At 37.1% G+C, this 21,392-nt stretch overlaps 1 protein-coding gene across 1 annotated transcript in view; it reads left to right on the top strand.

Moving 5' to 3' along the window:
• The window catches only part of LOC129235826 (tyramine/octopamine receptor), a 79,438-nt gene extending 64,444 nt beyond the window's left edge, over positions 1-14,994 (top strand). Inside the window, exons 5-7 of the mRNA XM_054869870.1 lie at positions 7,532-7,858; positions 7,977-8,273; positions 14,085-14,994. Coding sequence (XP_054725845.1) covers positions 7,532-7,858; positions 7,977-8,273; positions 14,085-14,271 — 811 coding nt within the window. The 3' untranslated portion in view covers positions 14,272-14,994. The remainder of the gene's footprint in view (positions 1-7,531; positions 7,859-7,976; positions 8,274-14,084) is intronic.
• Positions 14,995-21,392: the final 6,398 nt, after the last annotated feature.

Below are 21,392 nucleotides of genomic sequence, written 5' to 3'. Positions count from 1 at the left end.
TGCGTCGAACTGCAAGCGAGAGCGCGGAACGAACGACAAAGAGGCACAATCGCGCCCGCGTTCGGCAACATTCGACATCTGGTTCTCTCCTACTTAAGTGAGCATATATGTATATGTATGTATTTGCGCATGTGTATATAAATTCACATATTTGTATTTGCATATGCCTTCTTCCAGTGTGCATGGTAATGAAGAGAATAGGACGATGGTAGAAAAAGTAGGAAATGAAAAGGAGCGTTTCGAGTGTAATGTGTCTTGAAAAAGGCAAATCGATGATGGTGCCTCTTAGTGTTGTTGACTTATTAACGTCTGATGCACAATCGAAATTGAACATATCTTTCATGAATTTGATAAATGTTTCGCCACTTTTCACGTTTGTGTAAATGTAACTTGACCTATTCCATTGCTATTCCATTTACCTCCTCCTCTATATCCATACAAAATATCTATCAAACAAATAAATTAAAATTTTGTTTGAAAATTGCAGCCATTACATCAGTATTTTTCTTATGACGTTTTTTTCCTGGACGTTAGGAAACCTCAACACAGTAACACTATGTTGGATTCCGGGACATGAAGGACATGAGGGAAATGAAATGGCTGACGACCATGCAAAACAAGGAGCAAATATGCAACTTACTGGTCCTGAGCCTTTCTGTGGACTGACAAAAGGCCACATTAATGAATTCCTTAGGAAATGGGAGGAAAGAAAACTTGCCGCACACTGGCTAAACTGTGCCGGTCAGCGTCAAGCCAAACTATTCCTAAGTCCCAACAAAGGAATATCTGACAAACTTCTCTCACTAAACAGAGTATATCTGCGTCTTTTAACAGGATATCTTACAGGCCACTGCAGCCTGAGGTATCATCTAAATAATATTGGTCTATCCGAGACCAATGTCTGCCGCTTTTGCGAAATGGACATAGAAAGCTCAGAACATGTGCTTTGTGAATGTCCTGCGTTGGGCAGACAGAGACTTCACCACCTTGGTGGTATCGTAGTATCTCCATGCAATCTTTGGAACAACAAACCCAAAACTGTGCTAAAATTTCTAAAAAGCCTAAAACTCTAGGGTTACAAAATAGGCCTTTCACAATAGATCAGCTCTGGTCGCAGTGCGTAATGGCCTTCTAATAATAATAATATGACGTTGTCACGTTAAACTATCGTCAGTAAACCGACTTTACAGACAACCTCTTTCTTTTTGTATCTGCTCAAAGTTTGAAACTTGGATTTATCACATATGAATGAACTATATTTACTCAATAAAATTATTTAAGTTAAATAAGAAGCATATGAATTGTAATATTGCTATGAAGCGCACTTTACATGTAAATGCCAAACAAGACGGCCAATTATCTCATTTTCCAATATGAATGATGCCTCTGCATATAGTGCTTTTGTTCGACCAAGTTAAATTCCCAAAGGCCGTTTGTGCCATCACAGTGGCACAGTGGACAAATAACTCTGAAAAGCTGAATTTACTCCAATTAGCTGGTACTCCCAACAGAGAAAATTGTCTATAGTTTAGCGTAGGTTCTTTTGTGGGAATTAGCTAAACTGTTGGTAACTTCACATGTCTCGTAGTAAAAGCATGTCCACTCGACAGCAAGTCCAAAAAGATTTGACACAATGACTTCTTTGAAATACTCGCAGTTTTTTCATGCCAATTTTTTCTTTACTTTTGTATGAATGTAGAGCTCAATAAAACAATATTTAAGAATGATAATAAAATAAAAGAATACAAAAATGGGCAATCTAAAAAAAAAATTTTGTAGTAGATACTTTTTTACCACATTTAATTATAGTTTAAGAAAGTGTAAGTTGAAAGGTGCTGGAAATTTTCGTTTTTTTTTTTGAACGCTTGAAGCGCAGCAAATATGGAGACGATCAGCAGAATAACCATTCAATATCAAAATTAAAACTTTTTGTTACGCTTGAAATAATGGAGCTACAAAAGGGCAACGCGGGTTCGAAACCATGGGCATACTAAATACCAAACGATAGAAAAATTGCGAGTTTTGTAGTGTATTTTTGCCATGAAAAAGCTCATCATAAAAAACCATCTGCTATTCGGTGTTGCCACAAAAATGTAAGTCCCTTAATTTGTGCAAAAACATCAAGACGCACGGCATAAATAAGAGGAGGAGCTCGGCTAAACACCCAAGAAAGGGTATACGCGCCAATTGTGTATATATATATATATATATATATATATATATAATATGAATAGATGGGTCTCAACTACGGACAGTATTCGCGTATGTGGGCACGAATTCTATGCTGTTCTTCTCATACCACTAAAATGCCGATTTCCTGTAATGACACGAAGCCAAGTCAAGCCAAATGAGATCATGCCGTTTTAGTAATGACCAAACCTCTCCTGGATACTAAAACATATTCGGTGCGCAACTAAGTTCCCGCTGTTTGGCAAAAGATGCCGCCAGCAGTGTGTGCTAGTCGATTCTAACATAATCTAAACGTCATAAACCAAGCGATGACATGTGGTAAATAAACTGGTTTGACATATTAGTGATTTTGTTTTGGTATCATATACTTTTGGTTTTGTGAAAATGTCTGATTTTGTGCCGAATAATCGTCATTTGGGGGAGGTCTTGACTTTCCTCTTTCATTCGAAAAAAACGACGGCTGAAATGCATCGAGAGCGACAAAAACTTTATGGAGATGCTGTTTTAAGTGAAATGACGAGATTGGTTCCGTCGCTTTAAATACGGTGATTTTAATGTTGATGACCGTTGGCGTGAAGGAAGGCCAAAAACCTTCGAAGACGCTGGATTGGAGACATTGCTCGATGAGGAATCATGTCAAACGCAGAAGCAGCTTGTTTCAATATTAGGAGTTCTCCGCCAATCCATTTACAAGCGATTGCATGCTTTGGGAATGATTCAGAAACAGGGGTCTTGGGTTCCTTATGAGTTAAAGCCAAGGAATGTTGAACGTCGTTTTTTCGCCTGTGAACAACTGCTCCAGCGGCAAAAAGGAGGGGTTTTCTTCATTGCATCGTGACGGGTGATTAAAAATGGATTCATTACAGCAATCCAAAGAAACGAAAGTCATGGGGACTGCCCGGTCATGTTTCTACGTCATCGCTTTGGCCGAATATTCACGCTGCGAAAGTTATGCTATGTATCATATTTGGTGGGACCAAGTTGGTGTTATTTATTATGAATTGTTAAAACCAAGCGAAACCATCACTGGGGATCGGTATCGACTTCAATTGATGCGATTGAGCCGGCCACAATATGCGAAGAGGCATGAAAAAGTGATTCTACAGCATGACAACGCTCGGCCTCACGTTGCCGAACTCGCTAAAACCTACCTGGAAACACTGAAATGAGAAATCCTACCCCACTCGCCATATTCTCCAAATATTGCATCGTCCGATTATCACCTGTACCTATCGATCGTATAGCTTGATCTGACCAGCAGTTCCATTCATATGAAGACATCAAAAAATGGCTTGATCCGTGGATAGCCTCAAAAGATGAACTGTTTTACTGCGACGGTATGCGAGACCTACCAGAAAGATGGAAAATAGTAGTAGCCAGCGAAGGGCAATACTTTCAATGATTCACTTGTAACCATTCTTTCAGAATTTTATTTTCATAAAAGAACAGCGCGAACTTAGTTGTGCAAGTAATATATAAAAGTTATAGCATAATGAATATTGTGAGTACCAAAAAAAATTATTGTGCGAAAACTTTATCTATTCACACAAATTTAATGGATTTATTTAACAAGCAGATTTCACAATTAATTACGCATTTAATTAGTTTGACCCATACCAACCATTGAATGGCTCAACAGGGCTGACGTCACTCATACGCCATGTACACTTGTACTTCTGCACACATCCACTGTGACTTTCACTTAAAACCAGTTGACGTGAAAATCCACCACATAAGCAAACCCATATTAGTACTTCTTCACTCACACATGGTTAAGTGATTTTATTTATAAATTTCATTTTCCAATTTAAGCCAAACTCCATGCGTAAAAGTATTCAACGGCGAATATCCTCATCCTCCCTAAACGTTCACATATCAACGCTTCAATATTCAGCTGCTTGTGTGTTACAAATCTAACTTTAATCTTTGCGAAATCCATTTAGTAGCTTAGCTTTGCGCGCATAACGAAAATAATTCAATTGCACTTTGGAAATTAACTACTAAATTTATTTAGTTTATTAGTTTGCGGTGGCTAAGCAAACAGCGGCGTGACCTCTGCCACTGCTAATGGCTGTACGTGTGTATGCACAAGTGCACCTGTATATACGAGTTTATATGTATGTATGTATATATGTAGATGAAATTAGTTACTTGTATGGCTATTTTATTGTAGTGGCACGTGAGCAACGTACAAATCTAATTAACTGTTTTCTAATTAAACCCTTTGCAAACGCATTACGAACTATGGCTGTTGTTGTAAATATTACTGATATACATATTTATATTATATATAGAAGGATGCAAGTCCCCAGATAAGTACAGTGGATAGGAAGACCACAAATGCAGCATACGAGGGCAATACGAGGGCATACGGCAAAGACACCATCTTTAAAAAAAAATTTGTTTGAGCATTATCCCCTTTTAGAATTATACACTTCTCGCAACGCTCCGACCATTTTTCTAACCCCTCCTAAAAATAGGATTGATTGAACTCTGCAAAATACATCTTTGTCTCGAGGATCACTTCCTCGTTTGAACTAAATTTTTTCCCCGATTGCCATTTCTTAATGTTAGGGAACAAGAAAAAGTCACAGGGAGCCAGATCGGGTGAATACGGGGGATGCGGTAGCAATTCATAACACAATTCATGAAGTTTGGCGGCGACAATTCCGGATCAAAGTGCTGATGTGTAATCGTGGTGAAACCGCACCTTCACTTTCGCCGTGCCTCTTTCGGTTTCTTATGAAAGTGGTCCAATAACTCACTGTAGTATTGTCCAATGATCGTTCTTGCTTTTTCTAAAAAATCCCTGAGAATCACGCCGTTCGCATTCCATTCCAAAATCGTCGTCATCACTTTTCCGGCCGATGGGACTCTCTTTGGAACAGATTCACCGAGAGAAATACATTGTTTTGATTGTTGCTTAGTTTCTGGTGTGTAATAATGCATCCAGGTTTCATCAACGGTGACAAAAATTCCTTCGGGTCACACCTAAGTTCTTCTTGCTTCAAAGTTAACAGCCGCATCTGCTTGTTGTCCACCGTGAGCAATCGCGACACCCATTGGGCCGACAATTTTTTCATCGCCAACTTATCTCGTAAAATATTAATTGCCGTTCCGGTCGACACATCTATGGCCACTGTTACTTTCCGCACTTTCCTTTGCCGATTAGCGAGAATCATGCCGTAAACTGTTTGAATGGTTTCCTCGGTAATGAGGTCTGGCGGGCGTCCTGGTCGCTCCTTATCAAAAACGGATGTTTGCCCACGCTTTAAATGTTGAACGAATATCTAAATGTGCTCACAGATGGTTCGCCATAGACAGCATCCAACTTTGCTTTTATCTTTATCATTTTTTCACATCCAAAAACAAAAAGCGAATACTGCTCTTTTTCCATCTTAGCGAAAATTCCAAAACACGTCTTACGCGAATAGCTGCCAAATCCAAACTAACCCATTAATCAGTCTGAAATTTGTTTTGCCTTCGTTTGATAGATGGTAGCACACGATGATAATACCAATATTTGCAAGCGTCTTAAGTAAGTCAGCTGAAGCCAATTTTTATAATTCATCAAAGATTTAAAAATATTAATATTGTATAAAATAATAATAAAAATAATATCAGGTCAGTCCATAAGTTCGTGAGTTTTTCAAAGATGGTTTTAAAATTAATAAAAAAGATGTTTAAAGTATTTATTAATCAATAATATATTTTCCTTCATTATTTACAATGTCTTCCCAACATTTAGGCAAATTTTTAATTCCCTGCTCAAAAATTTGTTGTCCTTGGATCCAAAATACGCTTCGATATCCCTTTTTATAGCTTCTTTTGAGGAGTAGTTCTTGTTACTCATATGGGATTGAAGTCCACGGAAGAGGTGATAATCACAAGATGCAATATCCGCAGAGTATGGTGGATGCGGAATTAGCTCCCATCCGAGCTCGTACAGCTTGCCTAATGTTTGCCTTGCGGTGTGAGGTCTTACGTTGTCGTGGTGAAATAAAACTTTGCATCTATTCACTAAAGACGGTCAATTTTTGTTAAGTGCCTCATTCAGGTTTGATAGCTGATAGAAATAATAATCAGCAGTTATCGTCTGGTTTGGTTCCAGAAGTTTATAATAAACAATACCAGCCATATCCCACCAAATAGACACGAGAATCTTCTTGGGGCGAAGGCCAACTCTAGGGGTCGGCTCTGGTATTTCACCTTTATGTAACCATTGGTGTTTGCGAACAGGATTATTGTAAAGGACCCATTTTTCATCACCAGTAACGATACGGTTAAAAAAAACTTTCATTTTCAAGCTCACATTCACTCTCTGCTGAAGGTTGGCGGCGGAAAGTCTATGCGGAACCCATTTTCCCAGCTTTGAAACCGTTCCCAACTGAATCAAGTGCCTGTGAACTGTTCTATGCGATGAATTTAACCTCTGAGCTATCACATCGACTCTCAAATTTGGCTCAGCTTACACGAGTTCGAGCAAGGCGTCGGAGTTAAAGACTTCAGGACGACCAGCGCCCGGGGCATCCTCCACGTCGCAGTTACCACTTCGGAATTTTGAAAACCACTTTTGCGCAGTCCTTACTTACTCTCACAGAATCCTCTCCGTGAACAGAGTTTATTTCTGCAGCAGCAGTTGTTGCATTTTTACCACTTTTATAAGAAAAATACAAAATATGCCTCTTATACGCGTTCGAAGATTCTATTCTATTTTTTAACAACACGTTCTTCTATCCACGATGAAAATCACTTGTTGAATGCATAATATATCAAAGAAAATATAAATAGTTTTGTTATATTCCGCGAATAATTTTTTGTATGCAAAAATCGTACCAAAGTGAAATTATAGGTAAAATACGCATGAACTTATCTGATACAACTCAGCTATGGGCATTCTTAGCATGGGACCCTTATAAATTTTTTGAAAATTAATGTAGGCTTAACTTATCGTCCTTTTTCCTCGAAAGTTATATTATTTAAACTTATAGAAACTGCATCAAATAGATAAAGGAAAATTCCAAATTTGTGTATATGTATTTATATAATAGAATATATAGACATACAGATATAGTACCAGGAAAGGCTGTGAATTATTTTTCTCTTTTTTCTCTCAAAAACTATTTAGTATCGGTTTTTTTATTTTTGTTTTGCTACAGTACAGTACTTTGTACTCAGTATCGGAAGAATACCAGTAGCATCCAAGCGGTTAAACAGCGCTACACTGAAGCCATATTTGCACTTTGCAGTCAATTCCCACATTTTCGTTCACTTTCCTTTGCAAACATTTTCAAATCTAATTTTATGTTTTTTTCTTTCCTCTTTTCCCCTCTCTTTGTAGTCACCCCAATCGTCGTGCATCAGTACGCGTGAGTGCATCCCAACCGCAACTGGGTTACTTCACGAACGGTAGCACCGGTGGAAATGCAATGATTGGTGGCAGCGGGAGCGGCGGTGGACTACGCAAGAATGTCATTAGCAGCATCAGCGGTAGCACGGCCAACAATAATGGCAGCAGTAGTGCATTGCTGTCACAACAACACGGCAACGCCACATGTGAACAAAGCACCCAAACACCCGAGTCCATAATGCGTGAAACGAGACGCCACAAGTTAAAAGCATTCAAGTTTTCGCTGAACAGTGTTCCAACGCCGACGCTGAATTTGCGGTGAGTGAGATAAACACTTTGTGGATATGCCAAGGCAATACAACCATATATCCACGTCACTAGACAGCAACAATTTGGCACTAATTTTGTTGTACTCTCATTTTGTTCTCGCCCACAGTTTCCTGAATAATCGCAACAAACGTAACAGCTTATCCGCCAATGCTGTCGCCACCGAGCAGAAGGCGACCAAAGTTCTCGGTCTCGTATTTTTCACCTTCGTCCTATGCTGGTCACCATTTTTCATATTGAACATCATTTTCGCCGCCTGCCCCGAATGTCAAGTGCCCGAGCATGTAGTGGACACTTGCCTCTGGCTCGGCTATGTCTCGTCAACAATTAATCCCATAATTTATACAATTTTCAATCGAACGTTTCGTGCGGCTTTCATTCGGCTACTAAAATGCAATTGCGAGCGGTAAGTGGAGGGCTTTGAATGTTGGTGGGGTGGTAGTCATGTTTTGTTGAAAATAAGTGCATAATCGGTATACAAATATTAACGGTAAATGGGAGAAATTGCAGTTGCACAAAATTGTGTGAATGTTTGTATGCCAATGATATAAATATTACATTGGCATCGCTAATTGTATTTGGGGCGATAAATATATTTCGGCGTCAAATTCAAAATGCTCGAGCAAAAAATACTAAATCTGGTAATTATTGGTAAAGAGTTTCAAGTGCACTGCGAATAATTAGGACACCTTATACATAGGTATTGTATATGGATATATTTTGACTTTTTTTCAATTTAATTTTAGTTATTTTCTTTACTCTTTTATAAAAATATATTACATGCTATAAAAAAAATTACGTAAATCCAAAATTAAAAACTTTTCGTGGCTAAAACAAATAAGATTGGAAAGACCCAAGAAGTTTTTGTCAGCAATAGCGATGCAAACATACTTTTCACGAATGAACAAATTTAATGCTGCAAAAAGTTTTTTATAAGAAACATGTTTTACAAAAGGGGTATAAAAACAGAAGCAAAAGTGTATAAAAAATTATGTAGAAAGCATTGTGAAAAATTTTATAGGATCCCCCTTTAATGGGGAACACTCGGTCTTTCCACAAGACTCTGGACCGGCACATAATGCTTAAACAATCCAAGGTTGGGCATGACGGAAAATTCCAGCTTTTATTTCTGCTGAAGATTGAACTTCGAGCAGCCCAGTTTTAAATCTCGTTGACTACAAATTATGGTTTGAAATGTACAGAACTTCAAACAAGCACTTAAAACAGAACGCAAAATAAATCAACTAATTTATCTTTCGAATAACTTTTTTACTAAATAAAAAAATAACGTTGAGTGATTAAAACCAATTAAAAAACAATTTTTTCTGCTAAGGAGAAAATATGATATCGGTCAAGTGGTTGCCGTCAGTATTCATACGCATTAGTTCCCGTTTCATTGCATTTTCCATGACCTTCCGTAAGATTTCCGGTAATAACTGTTCCCATTCTCTTCGGATATTCTCTTTAAGAACTCTGATTGTCTGAGGTTTTTGGCATACGCAGGTCATGCCAAATCGGTAAAACGGAAGATTACGCAACAAGGAAACATTCCTTTGGCAAGATTCATTGTGGCACGTACTGCATGTAGGGTTGAACCACCTTGTTGAAGCCCCATTTTTACCAAGCCCCGCTCATCCAATTCTGAAAATAAGAAGACGATCGCCAGTCACAGTGACCATATTATCGATAACGTTTTCAAAAAATATGACCCGATAACATGGTAGCCTTGAGTGGCTGTAATGACTCTTTGTGGAGATTTTCTTCGAAGATTTTGCTTATTGACGTAACCGCTTGAGTGGTAACCGATACCAAATCGTTTTCTTCGTTGTTGAGGTTGAGGATAGTTTAATACTAACTCATACGCGACTAACGGTCAGCAGGCGTTAACTGGTGCACTGTTTGTATTTAGTACAGGAAAATTTGTACGTCTGTCACTAAAATTCGCTCTAAAGTCCATCTGGTGATGGCGAATTGTGTGGCTCGACGTCTGATTGATGTTTATTCATTCTCAGCCACATCGGCAGTTAAAGTCGCGATATTCCCTGCCGAACGGCCAGTTCGGTGATGATCACGCCCTACAGGGTTTCGCGTGATTCTAGTCTGCTCGGGTTACGTAGCTAAGCACTGAAATGTTTGCCCAGTTGGCGCAACACGATAAGGAAATCGACGTCGATATTAACGTTATGCCTACAAGTGACCGTTTATTAGAAAAAAAATTAACACAATTTTTCCACTCTTCATTGCTTGTCTATTGTATACTACAGCAGTTTGGGAGCGCCACATATGACTGACGTACTACGAGATTTGTAAAATTTAAAACATTTTCCGAAAGGGTGATTAATTTTGCGCCATCTTGTATTTAGTGCAAATCCTTAGTTATGCCTTCCTCTAGCCTTAGCAAATCATATTAACATAAAACTTCAGTAATCTCACAAATACAGACCATAATATACAAATAGGTTACTTTTGAAAGAGCATAAATGGAAGTTATAAAATTGAGCTCTCTCATGGGGAATCAAATAACCTAACCTAACCTACAATCTCTTTGGTTAAAAGAACAAAAAGTGCTGTCAACATTAGTTAAGTTATTCTTAGAGTGTCGGCAACCAGGAGTGTCCCGCCATTTCATCTCATGCTTTTTACAGACACATTTAAGAATATGCGATTTCACTGATGTTGCAGGTAACCTACTAAGCGCTTCGAATTCTCTTAGGTGCCCTCAAAGTCTTATCCATTATCTACATAATAAACTCTTGCGAGTAAGCTCAGGGTTGGAGAGGGCCTTCAGTGCAATTCAGCTATCACTAAAAAATCATTTACACATTCATCTGTCCTCCCTGAAATAGTACACTAAGTATTGCAAACGCTTCCTTTTGGATGATATTGGCCTACCCTCCTGAGAGAAGGAAAAAATGTGTGGTTATCCTACTCAACGAAAATTTTTATTCCAATGTCAAGCTCTGAATTAGATTTAGTATTATGTATGCAGTAGTGGGACATCAATTGAAAGAATTAAAGTATATTTATTTTTTTGTATTTTGTATAAATATTCAAAAATTCGTATTTCAGCAAAATCGGGTCTCAGCAGGTTGACACTAACGTATGAAATTGTTTATGCACTTCGAGAAAATTTATAACAAAAAATGATTTTTAAATTACTAATTATTAATATATAATTTACGATACGACACTGGTTACAAGAAAGTTTACAATACCTCGATGAACGCACCTTATACCCGCACAGCAAGCTACTGTGGATACCGAAATACGATGGAAAGGGTGACAAAGGCCAATAACGCCCTCAACGCATTTTAAAGACATGTTTGGTGAAACCTGGGGTATATCCCTCTCTCTTATGCATTGGTGCCACATTGCAGTGGTCAGGCCAATCCTACGCTATAGTCTGTGGTACTCTGGTTTGGTGGATCGTGTCGAGAAAATCTTCATACATTGCGCCTATGACAAAACCTCGGAGACTAACTGCATTATGCATTGCGGTAATGCTAAGAATGATTCTAGCGGCGGCCCTCAAGTACATACTTCACTTACCGCCGATAGTTCTTTTTGCAAAAACCTAGGAAGATTAAAAGGCTTAAATGAACTCTCATACAAGGCCTATGGGCATAGCTCAATAAAGTAGAACAATATAGTCAATATGGCTAGTCCATATTTCACCGGTTTTGAAAGGGAAATAGTTCAAAACTATTTTCAAAAAAGATAGATGGCACAGAAACTTTAGCTCCAAAAGCAATGCAGTTATCTTTTATAAGGATGGTTGTGGATGGATGGACTAGTGGAGTAGGCGCTGAGACATACTGTCCAGAGTTAGTCGTAAGGAAGACGTATAACTTTCTATGTAGATCACTGCAGTGCATTCCAGGCTTAGGTTTTCGCTGTAGAAAAGGCAGCAGACCTAGCTTAGGATGCTACTGGAACCAACTCCAAGTGGAACTTTGACATACTCGAAGATAGTCAAGAAGCCATTGAAGTAATTACATCGTATAGTATAACGTCGAAGATCGCAGAGAAGCAGTAGAAAGGTTAGCAGCGAATTGTAAGCTACATTTCTATTGGCTCTATTGGGCCATAAGGACATTGAAGGGACCAAAATAGTAGATGATGTAGCGAAGAACGACTTAGAGTTATCTCTATCCTCGGACTCTGTCAACGAAATACCAAAGTCAATTCAAATATTATACAATACAACCAACTAGACAAAAACATGATCAGAAAATTCAGCAAAAGATGGGAGAGCTTGTCCTCTTGAATCAATACTAAGATCATCTAAGATCTCGAACAGGAGGAATGCAGGAAATGTAGGGAGCAAGAACCAAGGGAAACTGTAGAGCACCTCCTCTGTGGGTATTCTGCGTTATTTAAAGCACTTTTAAAATATCTCGGGGCACCATAGTTTTATGGGTTGGAAGATATCTCAGCAGTAAGTTAGAAATGTCTACTGAAATTCGCAATAGAAACAGATATCATGTGGGTTGATTACTTCGAAACACAAAACCAATGAACTACGTCTGGTATCGCTGTAAACCGGTCCGGTCTATGCGTACATAACAACAAGTGGACCAGTTTAACCTAACCCAACCTAATCTAGTATAACCTTTCACTATGTATTTTTAATAAGAGCTTAGTTAAATAAACCCCAGCTCCGAAAAATAAAAAAAATCAATCAAATCTATATACATTTTTTTGCAGAAGTTATTACCGTTCGAATAAAAAGCTTCTCAGGCGAAAATAAGAAGTCTGCTTATCCGCGAATAAGTATGTACAGGGTTGGCCATGTTAAACTGACCCATGTGATTATTAAAAAAATATGGAAAAAGAAACATTTTTTTGTGTTTCATTGTGAAAAACATTTAATTTAGTTCAAGGAGATTCGTTTACATCACTTTTTGAATATGATATCGCGCAAGTGGTCGCCCTTAGCTCGTATAGCGTAATGTGCCCGTTTTTCGGCGTTTTCCATAGTTTTGGCCAGCGTCTCGGCCGATATGGCGGCTATTTCCCGTCGGATATTGGCCTTAAGTGCGCCTAGTGTCTTTGGCTTGTTGACGTAAGCCTTAGATTTCAAATTACAGTAAAAAGTTATAGGGTTACTCAATGGGTCAGTTTAATATGGCCAACCCTGTATAAAAAGAAAATAGAACTTTTTTAAGGGGACAGATACCTGTAAAATTTCGAAAAAAAATATTTTTTTCACAAAATGTTAATATAATCCTTCAAGAATATGCCAAAAAAGTTTTAGAACGTACATTTAAGTATTTCTTATATTATAGATCGTCACCCGTAACGACTATATTCTTTGCGTTCGAGCCCTGGGAGTGGTATAGTTACTTTGTATTCAAACTTTAGACGCCTTTTTCTCAAAACTATATTTTTCGAATTGGCGTACACGATAACTCGAAAAGTTATTGACCGATCTCCCTGAAATTTTGCACACATCTTTTTTATGATATTACTTTCTATGTGTTTCAAGTTTTCGATAATTTTTCAAAAAAATAATTTTTTCGAAGCAAAAATAGCAAGAAAATTCGCCCCAAAATTAATTTTTTGTTGAAGCATTTTATTCCGCGATTTTTTCCCGCCATTTTTTTTAAATTCAAATAGAAATTATGACATTAATAAACAAAACAAATTTTGGTTTTTTGTATTCGGGTCACTGACGCCGATACTACAGTGTTCGCCGATTGAAAAGCCCCGCTGCGCCATTCCTGGAAGAATTGAGTGTACATCAGCCATTTTAAATGATTAATATAAAAAAAAAGAATTTTATTATTTTAATGTATAAATAAATTGTATGCCAATTTTGAAAAAAATATATTGACTTCTTCATTTTAAATAATTTTAATGAAAATCAGGGAAAATATGGCCGTTTACAGGAATCTGCCTCCTTAAAACTCCAACTCCAAAGAAGAAAAAATAAGTATCTTTCAAAATAAGTTAAAGAAAGAATTCTAATTTTTGTATTAACCAAATTTTTATTTTCTAAGCCAAATTTTTGACCAGGGTGGCCCGTCCGAGTTGAAATAAATTGACCCATTTTCAGTTAAAAATTCTAAAGTTAAGTCTAAAATATTTAGCGTAATTATTTCTACTTCTACTTTTTTCACTTTATTTATAATAATAATAATTCTTACTTCGCTTTACTGTACTTCTTTGGAATCAACTAATTTCCTTTTTTCCTCTCTTTCCTTTCTCCCCACAGCTCCGGACGCCAGTCGCGATATCGTTCCGTCACCGAAAGTCGTGGTGCATTAAGTTTGTGTGCTCCTTCCGCCTTGCCACTGGCCATTTCATTCCAAGGTGCACCTTTGATGACACCGTCAACCGCAAATGCGACACCGTTAAGCGATTTTCGTGGCAGCTATACGATCACAGATGATGAGTGCTAAAGTCGAAAGTGATTGCCAGAGCGAACAACTATTACACATTGCAACCAAAAGCTACAGCACAAACACGAATTCAAGTCATTGAAGAAAGCAAAACTACCGCGTTAACGACCGAACGAATAGATATGTAGTACTTGTTGTACACAGTTTTACGTAAATAATCAATATCTGGACATACCTAGAATCATCCATGAACAGATATGCATAAGTAGTAGTATGTAGTAGTACAGTATGTATGAGTGTTTGTATGGTTGTGTGTGGTTTCGGTTGATATAGGAAAAGTTTATGCAAACATTTGTTATACATACACACACATAAGCACGACTGTAAACACACTCACAAACACACACTTCCAGACACACACAGAGTCTCTTAAGGATGAGTTGATTATTCGTGTGATTCATTCAGTTCGCGCGCAATGGAGGTGTACGATTGGTAAAGTTTTTCAATTCAACTAGAAATCAGATGCTATGGTTAGCATTAAAAAAAAATAAATACGACTAAGTTCATGTTTGGAAATACATTTTTTGTGTTTACCAAAATTACTTTGGCTTCCTGAATTTCAAACAGTGGGATTGCTCAAAACTTCATTGCAAATCAGGAAGCCAAGCTATTTATCTCTCCATATTAAAATACTTTTGTAACTAAGCAAAAAAAAAAAACGAAAAATTATATTGAAAAAGTTTCTTTAGGAAACTTCTCATTGCCTAGAGAGTACATACATGAATAGGCAAATATTTTCAATGTAATAATATGAAAATAATTATATTAGTGTACGTGTTTGACATGCATTTAAGTCGAGATTTTTCGTCAATTTTTGATGCGCGGCTGGAATTTGCCCTACCACTGGGGAACTCCAAAAGATTCCCGTTCTTTCAGAATATTAAACGTTTTATACGAGAAGCTTTTTTCGTGATGCAAATAAACGAGAATGTTTATCAAAGTTAATTCTTTGATAATATCTGTATCCACTTCAGTTTTCTTTTCTCATTTCTTTCTTTTCCATTCATGTCCCGAAAAAGTTGGTCTGGCTGTCAAAGACCAAAAAACTGCTAGGAACGACGTGGCTCTCACAGTAGACTGGAGGATAGAGGAGCATGGAACATGAGGAGAGTAAAGATAGCACACAACAATATATATCGAGTTGAAGAAAATTGGGTGAGAAGAAAGTTCCTGTCCTTTCCTTCTAATTGGCGCTTACAACATGTATCGGGTGTTGACAGTTTTATACGGACTCAGAACGGCAGATGTTTTTTATGAGGAGCTTTTGCATGGCAGAAATACACTAAAAGGTTTGCCATTCTCTGCCGAGGAGTGATTGTTGTCGATTGTTGTGTCTGCTTTGATTACTTCATAAATCTGTTAGAAATCTTGGATGCATTACTAATCTTCGCTAACAGTGCTTGGCAGTTTTTCTTCTGTCTCAAACTGATTTATTATTTATTTATCTTGAAAAACGGACTTCGCAAGTTGATGCATTTCAAACATCTGAGAGTACCACAGTTTGATGGGTTAGAAGAAATATCAGCAGTAAATTGGAAATGTCGCTTTAAATTCTCAATAGAAACAGGCACCATGCGGGGGACTATGTGTGACTAAAAATAGACCAGTTCAACCTGAACTCATCTTGGTAAACAGAGCTTCGCAGTTTTTCTACTGTCTAAAACCGTTTCAATCTTTATTTATTTATCTGAAAAAAGGACTTCGCACGTTGATGCTTGTAGCCTTCGTATTTATTCACTAACTTTTGGTAACTCACTAACTTGGTAAAGAAAAACATGTTAAATACTTTCCACAGTAAGCACAGTAAGGGGTCCCGGTGGTCTAGAGCTCGAAAATTTAGGATATTTTCAGGAATTTTTTTTACAATAAAAAAATGAAAAATGATATTTACATTTTTTAAGCTTTTTTTTTTAACTGCTTTTACATACAAAAATGAAAAAAAAAAAAAATTTTTTTTTAAATGAAAACAAATATATATATTTTTTTAATTTTAATAGTTTTAAAAATGGCGCTGAAGTTTGTCCTCCCGCAAAATTGGACCTGGAGGGTGTTGTCCAGTTTGGCTGTTGTCCAGTTTGGCTCTTCTATTCATCTGCAACACAAATCCAAAAAAAATTATTAATCGGTATGATTGTAGCTATGTCTCGTACTAAAATAAAAAAAAAAAATTGAAAAATGGCGCGGTTTCGAATTTGGCACTCTAAAAATCAGTTTTTTTTTCAGATTTTTTACAAAACAAATACGAAATAATTGAAATAATAATATGATTATAGTACAACATATTATAATTTCAGATGGTTCGGTTGAATGGTTTTGTTTCTTTGTTTTGACAACACCAGGCCGAAAAAGTCGTTTCGAGATAAATGAGTTTTAAGTTTGCGGTACAGGAGCGCGCGGACCGCTCTCTACCTAGTTAATGAGCTATAGATGCTGTAATATTGGGAATTTTGGCAAGAAATACTTTCGAAATATCGAAAAAAACAAAAACTTGATTTTTTTGAAGTTTCTAGACCGACCCGGTGGTCCCCTTAAACCTCTCAATATATGCTATAAAGCTGCAAATGTTGAAGTCAACTTCGGCATAAGCATTTAGTTACAGAGTTCTTTATTGGAAGCACACTAACATAGCAGCTAACATAACCAGATGTTATACTGTAGTTTGCTATGCTGGAATGCTGTGACAATGCAAGTGAGTACAGCTGCTAACGCTACTCAAACTTGCACTTGGAATTTTTGGCTACAAAGACACATGCTTACATTTGCATACCATCAGCATCATGAGCAAGTGCGCATAACAACAGCAAAGGAGTTACCGTTCTAAGGTGAGCAACGTGCCTAACAATGCTCTCAATGTTATTATTATTGCTCTCAATTTTACGGTACCCACATATTTCATTTCTATCAAATGCCAGTCGCATAGCTACGTACGAGCATATGAAATTTGGTTTATGCTTTGTCTTAGGCTTCAAAAATTGTATAAGATAACATACCATTTACTTTCTTATCCACCACATCCATTAAATTTAGCAACCAGCGACTATTTCCGATTTCCAAATATGAAAAAAATGGCTTGGCGGAACAATTTTTTGGAAATTCATATCGCCATACACAGAAATAACATTGCTTTCCAGTTCTCCATTAGCATTAAAAATATGTATGGAAAAGTGCATTGTGTACATAGCATACATGTGTATGCATGTATGCACTTAGCAAATTCTACGCATTGTTCCTTATAGAGAAGCAATTAGGCATTTCGTCAAGTGAGCAAATTACATTTTCTCACATACACGCATGCCTATATATGAAAATCTATAGAATTTTTCAAATGTCAACACTTGCATAAGTGCGCTCTATTTCATGTACGTACTCATATATATGTATGTATGCATGCATATACATATGCGGCACATTTGATTAATTTAGCACCAGAAAACCTGCTGACTGCACTTATTCTAATTGATGTTGAATGAATTATGTTTTTTGCTTGAACTCGCTAGAGGAAAAACAATTCGCATGCAAATGAGTACAAACTGGCGGTGTTGTATTCCAAAGCACTTATATTCCGAAATAAAGGTGTGCATGATTTGTTATTGTAATAATTAACAAACAAGCACGATAACAACTAGACAGATGACTCTAAACGAATACTAATTGAGAATAGCAATGTAATAATCAACGAATATCTGTACGTAAGCAAAGTTGGTAATTTGCCAATGAAATTGAAATAGATAACTTTAATAATGAATATATTTTTTTATATAGCCACGTGCGCTCTAAGGTGTTTCATTGTAAAATAAACTTACTTGGTTGTCCCTAAGACTGCTTGTAGTTACCAGGAAAAACTTTCCTTTGTTCATGACATTGCATACTAAGCAAAAAGTTAAATTAAAATAAAAATACCACAAATTTACTAAATTTTCAATTTCAATAGCGACCGATGCTTTGAAAATTCAATATTAGTTAGTTCAATCCCGACATTCTCTAAGTCCACTCGTTTTTTTTGGCGAATCAGCTAAACAGTTTCAGAAAGATATACAACTAAATCTTGTCCTCCTTCAAGTAGAACTTACAAATAAACGTTTCAAGCTGTCGAATAACTAACTTTCCAGAAGTATGATGTGTACATAACCTTCGAAGTGCAAGGCACAGGAAGTATTCAATAACCTCTGCCACTTAACCCTCATAAATCCTCTACCACAAATACGCTACCACCCGTCGAACTTGACGTTCGTACGAGCAGCACTCCAAGTATCAATAACTATTCCCGCGAAAAGCCGCATGTACGCTTTTGAGCACCTAAACAATGTCTCCTTTTACTGAGTGAAGTTTAAAGCAAATACGCGAAAATATAGATGTGTCCAGATTTGTTCAACTGCTGGTAATAGCTGATGCGGCCTTCGCCTTAAGGGGTCCCGGTGGTCTAGAGCTCGAAAATTTAAGGTATTTTCAGGATTTTTTTAGAATAAAAAAATAAGAAACGGTATTTAAATGTTTAGACTTTTTACATAAGTTCTTTTACATACAAAAATGAAAAAAAAATTTATTTTAATAATTTTTAAAATGGCGCCGAAGTTGATCCTTCTGAAAAATTGGACCGTGTTGTCCAGTTTGGCTCTTGTAATCATCTGAAACACAAAAACCAAAAAAATTATTAATCAGTATGACTGTAGCTAAGTCCCGGGTGAAAACAAAAGTTACAAAATGGCGCGGTTTTGAATTTGACACTCTAACAATCGGTTTGTTTTAGTTTTCTAATCAGAAATAATTCAAATCATAATATAATTCTAGAACCATTGATGTTGTGCACAACATATTAAAATTTCAGATTTTTTTTTTATACATCAAGCCGAAGAAAGTAAATGGTTTTGAGATAATTGAGTTTAAAGTTTAGAGAGTGAATATTGTGACCGTTGACGCCGCCGCATTCGAATCTGACTCTAATTTCTAAAATGGCTATAGAATCGAAACTATTGAGTATACCTATATTTTCGAAATATCAAAACAAATTGATTTTTGAATAATTCTAGACCACCTTAACATGTTAACATAAGAAGCTCAGAGGGGTTTACATTCACATACTCACTTCCTGTCTTAAATACTTCTCTCCTGGAATACCATTAGTCCTAAGTTCTGTATAGATTAATGTTATTATTATGTTTTTAGATCAGTAAAAAGCTAAAATATATTTTTTGGTTTTAATCTTAAATGAATTTTGATTGCCTAACTGGCTTTTACTGGCTGAGTAAAATATTGCCTTTCGGCTGCTAATTTCAACTATCAGAAATACGAAGGTTATTTTTTACATAGGAATTTGGAAATTTTAAAAGTCGAGCCAATAAGCACCGAGAGATTTGGTAACTTCTAAAACATTCAGGCTAAAAAGACCATTGTATTTTAAACTCTGGGAAGTGAAATGGTAGATAGTCAAGGAGTAAAGAAGAGAAGTAACAGGAGGAAAAAGATAGGATAGAGTAGAGAAATGTATGTAGTTAGACCTGTGAGAATTTTCCCAATTCCCCATCGGTACCTAAAACTCGCAGCCTTGCTCTAGCAAATGCAGTACACACACAGCGAAAATGCTCAGTGCTATCCGCCGCCTCCAAGCAAGGCAGGCAAATCGGGTCCTCAAATATACTAATGGTGGTGATATTTTGACTCCATAGATTGTGTCCTGTAATAATACCGACCATCGTTCGAACGTCTTTTCTTCCAAGTTTTAGAAGAAAGTTCGAGAATTTTCGGTTACTACTAGATCGGACAGTGCATAGACAGACAATCAACGACATTCATCGGGAGACTCTTGCCACCTTCTTAAGCTCCCGTCTACCGAATGCAGTCATCGGAGTCCAACCACTACCCATTGCAGACGAAAAACTCCAACTGCCCCGAGAGTCCCGCGTAACCTTGGCACAATTACGTTCTGGATACTGTAGCAGGTTAAACTCTTACTTTTCCAGAATTGTCTCCGACATACTAAACATATTTCCGGCATCTGAAGCCACCCCACACGACACTAACCACCTATTCACATGCCCCTTCAAGCCCACTCATCTAACGCCCCTATTCCTCTGAACCCAACCTGTCGAAGCAGCAAGTTACCTGGGCCTACCATTAGATTAGCTAGACGAAGATTTGCACTACACGAACAGAGCAAAGTTACTCCTATAACAACAACAAGAATTTTCTGTTCGGCCTTTGTCACAAAATACTTTGCAATTCTGCAGCGTTCTATACCGGACATAAATTGCATGCATAATCGCGAATACACATGAATCATTATTCCTGCGGAACTGATTCCGATTATTGGCTCTGGTCGCTGTGGGGGACTCGCTGATCTACAGTTGGCCAATTTATGGGAAATTTCATTCCCCTGAACCCCTTCTGTCTTGCAACATAATTAAGCTTCTTCTTGAACAATCTGTGAGTTTTGCTTTGCGTTCTCCAGAGCCTTTAATGCAGCCTAACTGTCACTAAAAACTCCAATCTGTTTCCCGCTCCATCTCCTCTCAATTATCATTTCTGCTACTTTTAGAATGGCAAAAATTTCCGTTTTGGAAAACAGTTGCCATACCTTCCATAGCATAATGACTTCTATTACTATCGTTTTAGCACCATTCGGCTCCAGAATCTATTTAATTCTTGGACCCATCGTTAAAGCAAATATTCCTTTTGAATGCACTCTGGATTATTCCATTATTCATACAACGGAAATGCGACATCAAATTTCCTTCCAAATGAAACTATGGTTGTAAGGTCGGTACATGAATGGATTTACATGGATGTAAACACTCTCATTTTGACAAAAGGCACAAATATTTTTTTTATTTATTTTTATTTTTTAATCTAACCATGTAGGTACATTTCTAAGTTTATATATTGATGAAAAGGAGAAAAAAATACAAAACACCAATCAATTTCCTCTCGTGAAAAATCCATGACATTTAAAAGTTGACTAGAGTTGGAAAACACTTTATATTGAACGGCTCACAACTGAATGCAACTAAACTGATTAGTCAATATTGCGTTGATTCTATTGCTTCTTTGAATGTACCGTTTGTGATGCGAAATTTTGCATTGACAACTTTTATTTTTCTCCCTCTATGTTAAACTTTTTTTCCACC

This window comes from Anastrepha obliqua, chromosome 1 (genome assembly GCF_027943255.1).
Source record: "Anastrepha obliqua isolate idAnaObli1 chromosome 1, idAnaObli1_1.0, whole genome shotgun sequence".
In the NCBI taxonomy this organism is placed as follows: Eukaryota; Metazoa; Arthropoda; class Insecta; order Diptera; family Tephritidae; genus Anastrepha; species Anastrepha obliqua.
Note: the sequence above shows the minus strand (reverse complement) of the source record. Positions and strands in the feature narration are given on the sequence as shown.